The sequence below is a fragment of the Balaenoptera acutorostrata genome, chromosome 16 (assembly GCF_949987535.1).
Source record: "Balaenoptera acutorostrata chromosome 16, mBalAcu1.1, whole genome shotgun sequence".
NCBI classification, from domain to species: domain Eukaryota; kingdom Metazoa; phylum Chordata; class Mammalia; order Artiodactyla; family Balaenopteridae; genus Balaenoptera; species Balaenoptera acutorostrata.
In genome coordinates, this window is record NC_080079.1 from 84,640,967 (window position 1) to 84,653,854 (window position 12,888).

A 12,888-nucleotide genomic window follows, 5' to 3' on the forward strand; every position below is an offset into this window, starting at 1 on the left:
CAGCTGCTCCGTGGCATGTGGGATCTTCCCAGACCAGGGCTCGAACCCGTGTCCCCTGCATTAGCAGGCAGATTCTCAACCACTGCGCCACCAGGGAAGCCCCTACATAGCTTTTTAATATAAGACGTCATTTAGACATGTATCTGGTTCAAGGACATTTCTGTCATTGTGTATTCTATGTATTCCCTGGAAATCAGGTGAAGGTAAAGTGCACAGGCATATACTCAATATAAGAAAACACTGCCCCTCTTCACACAGTGCACTTCCTGGCGTGGAGCCAGATTTCTTGACCATTTTCATTCTGAGTAGTCGCCCTTTGATTTAGGACCAAGACAAGATGTTTGACAAAAATAGTCTAGGGGCTTGAGTCAGCCGGGAGTCCAAAGGAAGAGGGAAAAAATACATTCCCATAACAGAAGTGTCACTTTGTTCCCATGTGAGGCCATTTAAGAGCTCCCTGGTAAAGTGAGAGAACCCCAACTGTTGGTGGGGACCAGAGCAAGGCAATGATGGTATGACTTTTGACCTACCCCTGAATAAGTGCCTCCCTTTGGTGGCCCCCCCATTCTATGTCTCACTGTAGTCCTGGCCTTGCCCAACCCTGTATCTTTGGCCACTGCATCCAAGTCAAGCATTTTATTTTCATTGTAAGAAGTGAATTTCTTTTTTGGTATGGGATAATCTAATAACTGTATGCAATGAGGAGAATAACGTGGAAAGATTATGAAATTGCAGGAAGGAAGATTTATGAATTGACTTCGCTGTGTGACACAGATGGGGAAAGGAAAGTTTTAGACTAGTTAACTGAGAAGAAGCCAAGCTATTTCCAAAATATTCTACAGTCTTTAATTTTTCTACTCAAAGTCAGTTATTGATAATGTGATAGTTTTAACCTTGAAGCTTTCTCTAGGTAACCAATGTAAGGGAAGGAGAGTTTGAATTTATTTTGCTTCATTGGATCATCAAACTTCACTAATCTTGTTGTATTTTCTAGCCAACAAATCAAAGTAATGTCAAAAGCTAAGTTAGTTTTCTGTATGTTGATGACTAATTTGAATGTAGTCAAAAATAAAACAAAATAAAACAAACCATGACTGAGTCTGTACACCCATCACTTTTTAATGGATTGTGTTAGTAGTGAGATCAACTGTTAATATAACTCAGAGAGACCCAGCTGCCTGAGGATTTCTTCGTTGATTTCAAATGAATTGAGACTTTGATCCATTACAGCATTCAGGAGAAGCCATTATTATACATGCTCTGTAGCTACATTTTGCAAATGTTAATTTCTCAGTTATATTAAAATCAATTTTCTTAAATAGCAAAAGGCACCAGAGTGAAAGAGAAACCACTAAGACAGTTCTTTGTTCTTCGGCATTTTGCTGTATTATGAGTCTATTAATTTTCCCAACCAGCAGGAAGAGAATTAGAAAAATTTAAATATTATCACAAACAGGATATTAGAAGTCAACCCTTCAGTAAATTTTTAACTCTCAGTAACACATTGCTGATATCTTTAATCTTACTTGAACTATATATTTTTAAGCTCTTTTAGCTCTTTATAGTTTTTATACACTGACCATTTAGTCTTTCAGGTAGGAACTAAAGAAATTATCTTGCTCAAATTCCTCTCTTTGATGTGTAATGGAATATTCTTCAAGAAAATCATTCATCTAAAAAGTATTTCAGTTAATGTTGCATCATTCTTCAGGTGTTATCAGAAATTACCTTAATCTTGAAACACTTTGAGAACGTGAGAAGTAATTGATATGGAAGTAGCCTATAGAATTCAGTGCTATTCATATGAGAGGAAATTGACTCCAGTTTGGAGCAAAACATGAAAAAGAATGTGAAGTTTGGTGTTGTTTATTTATTTATTTATTTTAATGCTATTCTTGTCTGCTTACATTCTTTTTATTTATGTATGTATGTATGGCTGTGTTGGGTCTTCGTTTCTGTGCGAGGGCTTTCTCTAGTTGTGGCAAGCGGGGGCCACTCTTCATCGCGGTGTGCGGGCCTCTCACCATCGCGGCCTCTCGTTGCCGAGCACAGGCTCCAGACGCGCAGGCTCAGTAATTGTGGCTCACGGGCCGAGTTGCTCCGCGGCATGTGGGATCTTCCCAGACCAGGGCTCGAACCCGCGTTCCCTGCATTGGCAGGCAGATTCTCAACCACTGCGCCACCAGGGAAGCCCCTTGGTGTTGTTTAGAGGCAGTGCAATATATGGTTGTGAGCCAGGAAAAGTCAAGATGAAATCTACCCCAAACCTATCCACTCATCACAGATTAGTTTACTGATATTAATTTAGGTAGTGTCAATGTCTCAAAAAAGTAAACCTTTAATTTTTTAGCATTTCTGGGCAACTTATTTTGGAGTAAAGGAGGTGGCTAACTTCATATTAGTGTTTAATGTCTTTAGCTTGGTCAATTCAAACAACTTTCCTGTAATAAATATTCTTACATATTTGCTTTTTTTTCCTGAAATAAATTTATCAGCTTTCCACATTTATTTTGTATTTCAGCTTATTTCAACACTACAAGCTATATGAGTTTCTGTTCTTCTCTGCCAGGGAAGAAATTGTGATAGGAACTGAGGTAAGTAATTTATCTAGATGGAACCAATTAAGCTGAATCACTTAATGCATGCTGATCAGCATCTGGATCTTTAACAGCTTAAAGCAACTTCTTGTCAAGATTACTCAAGTGTTAATATAACCAACTAGTAGTTTGCAAAAAGAATAATTACATAGAGTGAGCTTTGGATTAAGAAAATAAGCTGTCTTTTGGCATTAAAGCATTGTTAATCATGTATACTTTATGTATTTATGGATTATTTGACAAAGCTCAGTTGGATAGAGTATGTACGTCTTCGTACAAATAAAATCAGGAAAAGTGAGATAAATTAATTTGGTTAAATCTCTTCTAATTTCACATTTATTTTCAGTGTACTCATTGTTTAAGGCCTAATTCAAATCCCACTTCCTCAATGAAGCAGACCTTCCTTAATTGCATTGCATCTCAAAGGAAGGGCTTAGACAAACTCTTTAATCACGTTCTATTATTTTATTCCAATTGATCTCTTTCTGCTGAATTGATCTGAATTGATCTCTTTCTGCTGTGCTACTCTTAGCACACCAATAAGCATGTAAATCTGTACCATGTTATATGGTTTTCTAATTGTTTCCTGTGGATTGATATAGTTAACATAATCCAACTGTAATTTCCTTGAAGGCAAGGATCACGTGCTATATTTCTACACAGCATATAGTATAATGCAGGACATAGTAACCCCTCTTAATACGACATAAGTGATTCAGTGACAGTGCATGTAATAGCAGTTCTACAGGAAATGGTCTACTTAAAGATACTTTTGAACAACCTTACATATAATCACATATATGTATTTACTAGAAATGAATCCTGGGTAAGAGAACATCTTAAGGAGGCTAAAGATGCCATCAGAAGTGCTCCTTAGATTCTCAACTGCTTGAGGAGGCTGTATTGCCTAGAAATATAGGAGATGGGAATGGCCATGGTCAGACATAAAGTGAATAAGGGATGGGACTTCCGTGGTGGCGCAGTGGTTAAGAATCTGCCTGCCAATGCAGGGGACACGGGTTCAAGCCCTGGTCCGGGAAGATCCCTCATGCCGCGGAGCAACTAAGCCCGTGTGCCACAACTACTGAGACTGCACTCTAGAGCCCGCAAGCCACAACTACTGAAGCACGTGGGCCACAGCTACTGAAATCCACACGCCTAGAGCCCATGCTCCACAACAAGAGAAGCCACCGCAATGAGAAGCCCGCACACCGCAACGAAGAGTAGCTCCCACTCGCCGCAATGAGAGAAAGCCCGTGTGCAGCAACGAAGACCCAATGCAGCCAAAAATAAATAAATAAAAAATAAAATAAATTTATTAAAAAATAAATAAATAAATAAAGTGAATAAGGGGATATTTACATTATCTTTATAATTTCCCTGATATTAAGAACCAGGTGGAATGTGCCAACTGTTCTGTCTTCCCTAGTATTGTTATTCTGCAGTTTATAAATTGCTTACTTCATTAAACACCTCAGTCACTGTGTATCAGTCTCCACTTGGGTACTTATTCTAATGCTGGCCTTTTAAATGAGCTGAAGGAAAACAAGGAACCCTTTTTGCTTTTGACTTTCCTTAAAGTTGCTTTTTTGCAGTCTCCTCATACTGTAGCTTGAGTTAGGTGTCACTTGACAAACTTTCACTGACAACGTTTCCATTTCAGAATTACATCATACAGTGTGACAGCATTGCAGTAATTATCTGTTAGGAATACAATACTATCTCACCTATTCAGCAAAACTTTGGGAAAATGATAGTGGCTTCAATAGCAGCATATGCAGACATTTAGAATCATCAAGAAAAAAATTTCATAAAGAACTCCCTTTTCTCTTTGTTAATTACACAATCGTGCCTTTCTTCTCCATTGTAAGGTTATATTTAGGTGACATTTATGCTTATGGAAAGATAAAATGGAGAAAGCAGACAAGGATTGGCTCATTTATTTTCTATTGTCTTTTGTATTTTCCCCAGGCTGACCAGAGCTATAAAAAAAAAGTCCTTAAGGAAGGATATTGGGTCTTAAAGAATTAGACCGTTCATAGAATTTTAAAGGATTAACCAAAGCAAGTGTTATACTACAACATTTTGTGGCATTTTAGAAGTGCCTGATAACCTTTGGTGCAAATACCGTTTTTTAAATTAACAACCTTTCATGGAGGAAGCAGAGGCCTGCCCCACTAATGTAATTATTCATACTGACCTCAGGGCTCTTGAACCAAACAAGGGCCATACAAAAGCCATATAAATGTTCCAAATTTAAATCTCAGGCAAGCATTCAAGGTAGATAACACTGACAAAATTTAGTTTCTTTCTTAGTTGTGGATAGATGATTATAAGAAAACATGTAAATTGCCTCTAAGAATAATGGCTAAATATTCTAATTACTAATAGAGAACATAAATAAATCATATTCATACTTGGGTTTTAGTTTAAAGAAAATTGAATTTGTATTTTTGAATTTGACAATTGTTTCTAACAATTTCTACTCACCTTTTTCAAGAAATTTCACGTTACACCTTAGAGGCATATTTTCGGTAAGTCATTATTCTTGACCTGAGATTTTTCATAATCTAGAAATCTAATAGGTATAGTTCTATAAGCAGCATGTGTTGTAGTTCATTCACTGGTTCGCATATAATAGTGTTGTTGTTTGCAATATACATTGAAAAAGGCAGTAAACAACTAGAATGAGCTAGAATAATGACAGAATGGAGCAGAAAACGAAGGCAGCAGATACCTGTAGTTGTAGCCATCTTAGTGGGTGAAGTACTGTGTGACACTTATTTTATTTATAGAGATGAGGATTCCCTTTTAAGCACCCAAGCCAGGAGCTCTCCAAATCTATTGTTTTGACAATGCAATTAGACCACAGATCCACAGACTTAAGAACTGTAAGGGAACCAGAATCTCCTTAAGGAATATATTTTTTCTTTGGCCTTAAGGACCCACCCAGAAACCTGGAAACTGCTATGTCATTTGCTTTTGTTACCTGAAAACTAGAAGAAACAGTGAATACTTGCACACAAAGAACGCTATTGGATATTAGCAATGATGATGGTCAAAAAACTCATAGCAGATACCCTAAGTCATGGTTCTAACCAGGTATCTACTGCCAGGCATCTACTAAAATGAGATGATGCAGCTATAACAATTATATATTCATTATTCCACATGTTATCCAGTTCCTATTGTGCTCTAGGCCTGTGCTAAGTTCTAGGGGTACACAGTGACGAGCAATGATTCTTGTCCTCAAGGAGTTTATTGTCAAATGAGAGGAGAGAGATGATTACATAAATAATTACAATATAGGGTGGCTTCCAGTAATGAGTGAAATCTAAGAGGAAATCTAAAGGTTGTGAATGAGTTAGCCAGAAAGTGCATTTTATATTTTTGGTGCAAGTGAAAGGAATTCCACTCAAAATAATTAATAAAAAAGTGGGGGGGTATATTATTAGATCACTAATTGGTAAATGCAGGGGATGAAGGCTGGACTAAAGCCAACTGGATCTAAGTAGTCAACAGTGTTATTGAGTGTGTATGTAAATTCATGTGGGTGGGTGTATACATGCACGTGGTTCAGTCTCTCATCTCTCCTAGACTTTTTTCATTTCTTTTTTCTGAAGGGCCTTGTTCCCTTCTACTGCAGACAGGCTTCCTCCAGCTGGTGGTAGACATGAAAGAGGCAGCTCCAGTTTAGCAACTCCAAAAGAAAGAGACATTCTTCCTCCCAGTCTTATTGTCTGTGCTTGTGTCATGCATCCACTCTCAATTAGTCACTATGGCCAGAGGAGTGATGTTATTAGAAGACCCAAGTTGACTGTATTAAGTGGGTGACAGAGGATGAATAAGTCCCCAAAAGCAGCAGGAAGAACTTTTGCAAAGGGAATAGTGATTTTTTCAAAAGAGTGAACTAAGCACACATGTACAACTCCTCTTCCATCTAAAATCCCATAAAAGACCAAAATTTTCAAAATTCATAATGCTGTAGATAAGAGCTTTTATGACATCTAAAATTATAGATTACTGATTAGATGAAACTACAGCCCCATATGTACTGAGAAGATGCTACAGAGTTAATGCTGCATTTATTTAGGCATCCTCAATTGATACAGAAATGGGAGAAAGCTTTAGGGGGAAAATAAAACAAGTAGAGCAACTGCACCATCTAGCCCATTTACCTTCTGCTGCTTATGTAGAGCACTGGGACTCCATGGCATTTGCTCCAAAGCTAAAGAAACTATTGTGGACATTGATACCAAAGAGAAGGGCAGTTCTGAAGTGACCACTGATGTTCAGAAGGGACCATGAATACACACTGAATATAAACTACTGGCACACCTACGTACCATCATTCTTTACCCCTCCCCTACAGTCTCTAGAGGCAAGCTATGGCAAACAAACATCAACAGACAAATGAACCAGGATCATCTAATGTAAAGATAAATCAACAAGCAGTTGAGGAAAATAAAATCATAAGAGAGGGCTTCCTTGGTGGCACAGTGGTTGAGAATCTGCCAATTCAGGGGATACGGGTTTGATCCCTGGTCTGGGAAGATCCCACACCCCACAGAGCAACTAAGCCCATGTGCCACAACTACTGAGCCTGTGCTCTAGAGCCTGCGTGCCACAACTACTGAGCCCACATGCTGCAACTACTGAAACTGCATGCCTAGAGCCTGTGCTCCACAACAAGATAAGCCACCACAATGAGAAGCCTGCACACCCCAACGAAGAGTAGCCCCCGCTCACCGCAGCTAGAGAAAAGCCAATGAGCAGCAATGAAGACCCAACACAGCCAAAAATAAATACAATAAGTAAGTTTTTTAAAAAATAATTTTTAGGGGGATTGGAACCAAGATGGCGGAGTAGAAGGACGTGCTCTCACTCCCTCTTACGAGAGCACCAGGATTGCAACTAGCTGCTGGACAGTCATTGACAGGAGGACACTGGAACTCACCAAAAAAGATACCCCGCGTCCAAGGACAAAGGAGAAGCCACAGTGAGACGGTAGGAGGGGTGCAATCAGAGTAAAATCTAGTCCCATAACTGCTGGGTGGGTGACTCACAGACTGGAGAACAGTTATACCACAGAAGTTCACCCACTGGAGGGAAGGTTCTGAGCCCCACGTCAGGCTTCCCAACCTGGGGGTCCAGCAATGGGAGGAGGAATTCCTAGAGAATCAGACTTTGAAGGCTATTGGGATTTAATTGCAGGACTTCGACAGAACTGGGGGAAAGAGACTCCACTCTTCGAGGGCACACATAAAGTGGTGTGCACATCGGGACCCAGGGGAAGGAGCAGTGACCCCAGGGGAGACTGAACCAGACCTACCTGCTAGTGTTGGAGGGTCTCCTGCAGAGGCGGTGGGGCAGCTGTGGCTCACCATGGGGACAAGGACACTGGCAACAGAAGTTCTGGGAAGTACTCCTTGGTGTGAGCCCTCCCAGAGTCCGCTGTTAGCCCCACCAAAGAGCCCAGGTAGGCTCCAGTGTTGGGTTGCCTCAGGCCAAACAACCAACAGGGAGGGAAACCAGCCCCACCCATCAGCAGTCAAGCAGATTAAAGTTTTACTGAGCTCCGCTCACCAGAGCAACACTCAGCTCTACACACCACCAGTCGCTCCCAGCAGGAAACTAGCATAAGCCTTTTAGATAGCCTCATCCACCAGAGGGCAGACAGCAGAAGCAAGAAGAACTACAATCTTGCAGCCTGTGGAACAAAAACCACATTCACAGAAAGATAGACAAGATGAAAAGGCAGAGGGCTATGTACCAGATGAAGGAACAAGATAAAACCCCAGAAAAACAGCTAAATGAAGTGGAGATAGGCAACCTTCAAGAAAAAGAATTCAAAGTAATGATAGTGAAGATGATCCAGGACCTTGGGAAAAGAATGGAGGCAAAGATCGAGAAGATGCAAGAAATGTTTAACAAACACCTAGAAGAATGAAAGAACAAACAAACAGAGATGAACAATACAATAACTGAAATGAAAACTACACTAGAAGGAATCAATAGCAGAATAACTGAGGCAGAAGAACGGATAAGTGAACTGGAAGACAGAATGGTGGAATTCACTGCTGTGGAACAGAATAAAAAAAAAAGAATGAAAAGAAATGAAGACAGCCTAAGAGACCTCTGGGACAACATTGAACGCAACAACATTCACATTATAGGGGTCCCAAAAGGAGAAGAGAGAGAGAAAGGACCAGAGAAAATATTTGAAGAGATTATAGTTGAAAACTTCCCTAACATGGGAAAGGAAATAGCCACCCAAGTTCAGGAAGCTCAGAGAGTCCCATACAGGATAAACCCAAGGAGAAACACGCCGAGACACATAGTAATCAATTTGGCAAAAATTAAAGACAAAGAAAAATTATTAAAAGCAACAAGGGAAAAACGACAAATAACATACAAGGGAACTCCCATAAGGTTAACAGCTGATTTCTCAGCAGAAACTCTACAAGCCAGAAGGGAGTGGCATGATATACTTAAAGTGATGAAAGAGAAGAACGTACAACCAAGATTACTCTACCCAGCAAGGATCTCATTCAGATTAGATGGAGAAATCAAAAGCTTTACAGACAAGCAAAAGCTAAGAGAACTCAGCACCACCAAACCAGCTCTACAACAAATGCTAAAGGAACTTCTCTAAGTGGGAAACACAAGGGAAGAAAACGACCTAGAAAAACAAACCCAAGACAATTAAGAAAATGGTAATAGGAACATACATATCAATAGTTACCTTAAACGTGAATGGATTAAATGCTCCAACCAAAAGACACAGGCTTGCTGAATGGATACAAAAGCAAGACCCATCTATATGCTGTCTACAAGAGACCCACTTCAGACCTAGGGACACATTCAGACTGAAAGTGAGGGGATGGAAAAAGATATTCCATGCAAATGGAAATCAAATGAAAGCTGGAGTAGCTATACTCATATAAGATAAAATAGACTTTAAAATAAAGAATGTTACAAGAGACAAGGAAGGACACTACATAATGATCAGGGGATCAATCCAAGAAGAAGCTATAACGATTATAAATACATATGCACCCAACATAGGAGCACCTCAATACATAAGGCAACTGCTAACAGCTATAAAAGAGGAAATCGACAGTAACACAATAATAGTGGAGAACTTTAACACCTCATTTACACCAATGGACAGATCATCCAAAATGAAAATAAATAAGGAAACAGAAGCTTTAAATGACACAATAGACCAGATAGATTTATTGTTATTTATAGGACATTCCATCCAAAAACAGCAGATTACACTTTCTTCTCAAGTGCACACAGAACATTCTCCAGGATAGATCACATCTTGGGTCACAAATCAAGCCTCAGTAAATTTAAGAAAATTGAAATCATATCAAGCATCTTTTCTGACCACAACGCTATGAGATTATAAATCAATTACAGGGAAAAAAATGTAAAATACACAAACACATGGAGGCTAAACAATACGTTACTAAATAACCAAGAGATCACTGAAGAAACCAAAGAAGAAATAAAAAAATACCTAGAGACAAATGACAATGAAAACACGATGATCCAAAACCTATGGGATGCAGCAAAAGCAGTTCTAAGAGGGAAGTTTGTAGCTATACAACCCTACCTCAAGAAACAAGAAAAATCTCAAATAAACAATCTAACCTTACACCTAAAGGAACTAGAGAAAGAAGAACAAACAAAACCCAAAGTTAGCAGAAGGAAAGAAATCATAAAGATCAGAGCAGAACTAAATGAAATAGAAACTAAGAAAACAATAGCAAAGATCAATAAAACTAAAAGCTGGTTCTTTCAGAAGATAAACAAAATTGATAAACTGTTAGCCAGACTCATCAAGAAAAAGAGAGAGAGGACTCAAATCAATAAAATTAGAAATGAAAAAGGAGAAGTTACAACAGACAACACAGAAATACAAAGCATCAGAAGAGACTACTAGAAGTAACTGTATGCCAGTAAAGTGGACAACCTGGAAGAAATGGACAAATTCTTAGAAAGGTATAACCTCCCAAGACTGAACCAGGAAGAAACAGAAAATATGAACAGACCAATGACAAGCAATGAAATTGAAACTGTGATTAAAAATCTTCCAACAAACAAAAGTTCAGGACCAGATGGCTTCACAGGTGAATTCTACCAAACATTTAGAGAAGAGCTAACACCTATCCTTCTCAAACTCTTCCAAAATATTGCAGAGGAAGGAACACTCCCAAACTCATTTTATGAGGCCACCATCACCCTGATACCAAAACCAGACAAAGATACTACAAAAAAAGAAAATTACAGATGAATATCAGTGATGAATATAGATGCAAAAATCCTCAACAAAATACTAGCAAACAGAATCCAACAACACATTAAAAGGATCATACACCATGACCAAGTGGGATTTATCCCAGGGATGCAAGGATTCTTCAATGTACGCAAATCAATCAATGTGATACACCATATTAACAATTGAAGAATAAAAACCATATGATCATCTCAATAGATGCAGAAAAACCTTCTGACAAAATTCAACACCCATTTATGATAAAAACTCTCCAGAAAGTGGGCATAGAGGGAACCTACCTCAACATAATAAAGGCCATATGACAAACCCACAGCAAACATCATTCTCAATGGTGAAAAATTGAAAGTATTTCCTCTAAGATCGGGAACAAGACAAGGATGTCCACTCTCGCCACTATTATTCAACATAGTTTTGGAAGTCCTAGCCACAGCAATCAGAAGAAAAAGAAATAAAAGGAATACAAATTGGAAAAGAAGAAGTAAAACTGTCACTGTTTGCAGATGACATGATACTATACATAGAGAATCCTACAGATGCCACCGGAAAACTACTAGAGCTAATCAATGAATTTGGTAAAGTTGCCAGATACAAAATTAATGCACAGAAATCTCTTGAATTCCTATACACTAATGATGAAAAATCTGAAAGAGAAATTAAGGAAACACTCCCATTTACCATTGCAACAAAAAGAATAAAATACCTAGGAAAATCTAGAAAAAACAGTGTTCAGGGAAGTGTAAATTTTACTTGAGAAGCTGTAAATTTACTTGAGAGAGTGTACAAAACCTTAATAGAACGATAACCATATAAGATATTGAAAAATCTACATGTAAAAATGGCATCAGATGTGGAAGGTTTTACAGGCTAGTTCTACCAAAATTTCGAATAGTAGATAATTCCCTTTTATATAAATTATTATAAAGCATAGAGATGGAAAGCTTTCAACTCCTCCTCTGAAGTTAGTATAATCCTGAGAAAGTTTTAAATCTACTCTGTGAATTGATAATGAATTATAAGCAAAAATGGAAAAGAATAATACAAAGTCATAGGCAACCTCAGTTCTGAAAATAGATGCAATAATCTTAAATAAAATATTAGGAAGTGAAATATAGCAAAGGATCGGTTGTTCAAATAGTGTTTATTCCAGATATGGAAGGATGGTTTAACACTGGGATATCTATTAATATAATTCAGTACATTATCAGATTAGGGAAAGAAAAAACCAAGTGATCATCTCAATAAATATGGTCAAGCATTTGATAAACATCCATTTCTCATTTTAAAAAGACTCTAGTCAGTCAGTAATAAAGAATTACACTCTTAACTCATAGAATATACCAAAAATTAAAGTCTCACTAAAATATCTTAATGAAAACATTAAAATACCCACAAGGAACAAGACAAGCCTGATTACTTTTACCCAACATTGGATTTTGGTTCCTAGCCAATGTGATAAAACAAAACAGAAGTCAAAAGCAGAAGAAAAAGAAAGGTATTGAAAAACAAGATACAAATCTGCCATTGTTTACAGGTGGTATGATAAGAAACCAACATTAAGAAAATATTGTCCTGTATTTTAGTAATAACCTATTAGAAAAGGATTACATTGGTAATAATGAAAATCATAAAATGTTTAGGAATGAATCTAACAAAATGTGCAAGAATAATGCAAAGAAAATTAAGCAGTTTTAGTAAAAAATAAAAAATTTTAAATCCTGAATAAATGGAGAGCAAATTTGTTCCCAGTTGAGGAGACTCAATTTTATGAAGATGTCATGTCACTCTAATCTGTAAACTCAGTATAATCACAATCAAAATGCCATGATTTTTATAGTATTTTACCAAGTAATTCTTTAAAACGAAATTTTTTATTGCAGGATGTTTCAATCATATACAAAGTAGAAGGGATAATATTAACTCTCATATATCCATTACCTAGCTTCAACAATTATGAACTTATGTCCATAATTGTTAAGTATTTTA

At 37.8% G+C, this 12,888-nt stretch overlaps 1 protein-coding gene across 5 annotated transcripts in view; it reads left to right on the top strand.

The window, feature by feature from the left end:
• CABCOCO1 (ciliary associated calcium binding coiled-coil 1) overlaps positions 1-12,888 on the top strand; it is a 144,444-nt gene that overhangs the window by 34,941 nt on the left and 96,615 nt on the right. For 3 of the 5 annotated variants that reach the window (XR_009005658.1, XM_057530914.1, XM_057530913.1), the window contains exon 5: positions 2,522-2,594. Coding sequence is in view for 4 of the 5 variants with exons in the window: in XM_057530914.1 (XP_057386897.1) it covers positions 2,522-2,594 (73 nt within the window). In the remaining variant the exon portion in view is untranslated. Of the gene's footprint in view, positions 1-2,521; positions 2,595-3,410; positions 3,581-3,607; positions 4,084-12,888 lie in introns of those variants that run through there. The other 2 variants (XM_057530915.1, XM_057530916.1) reach the window with 2 other exon arrangements.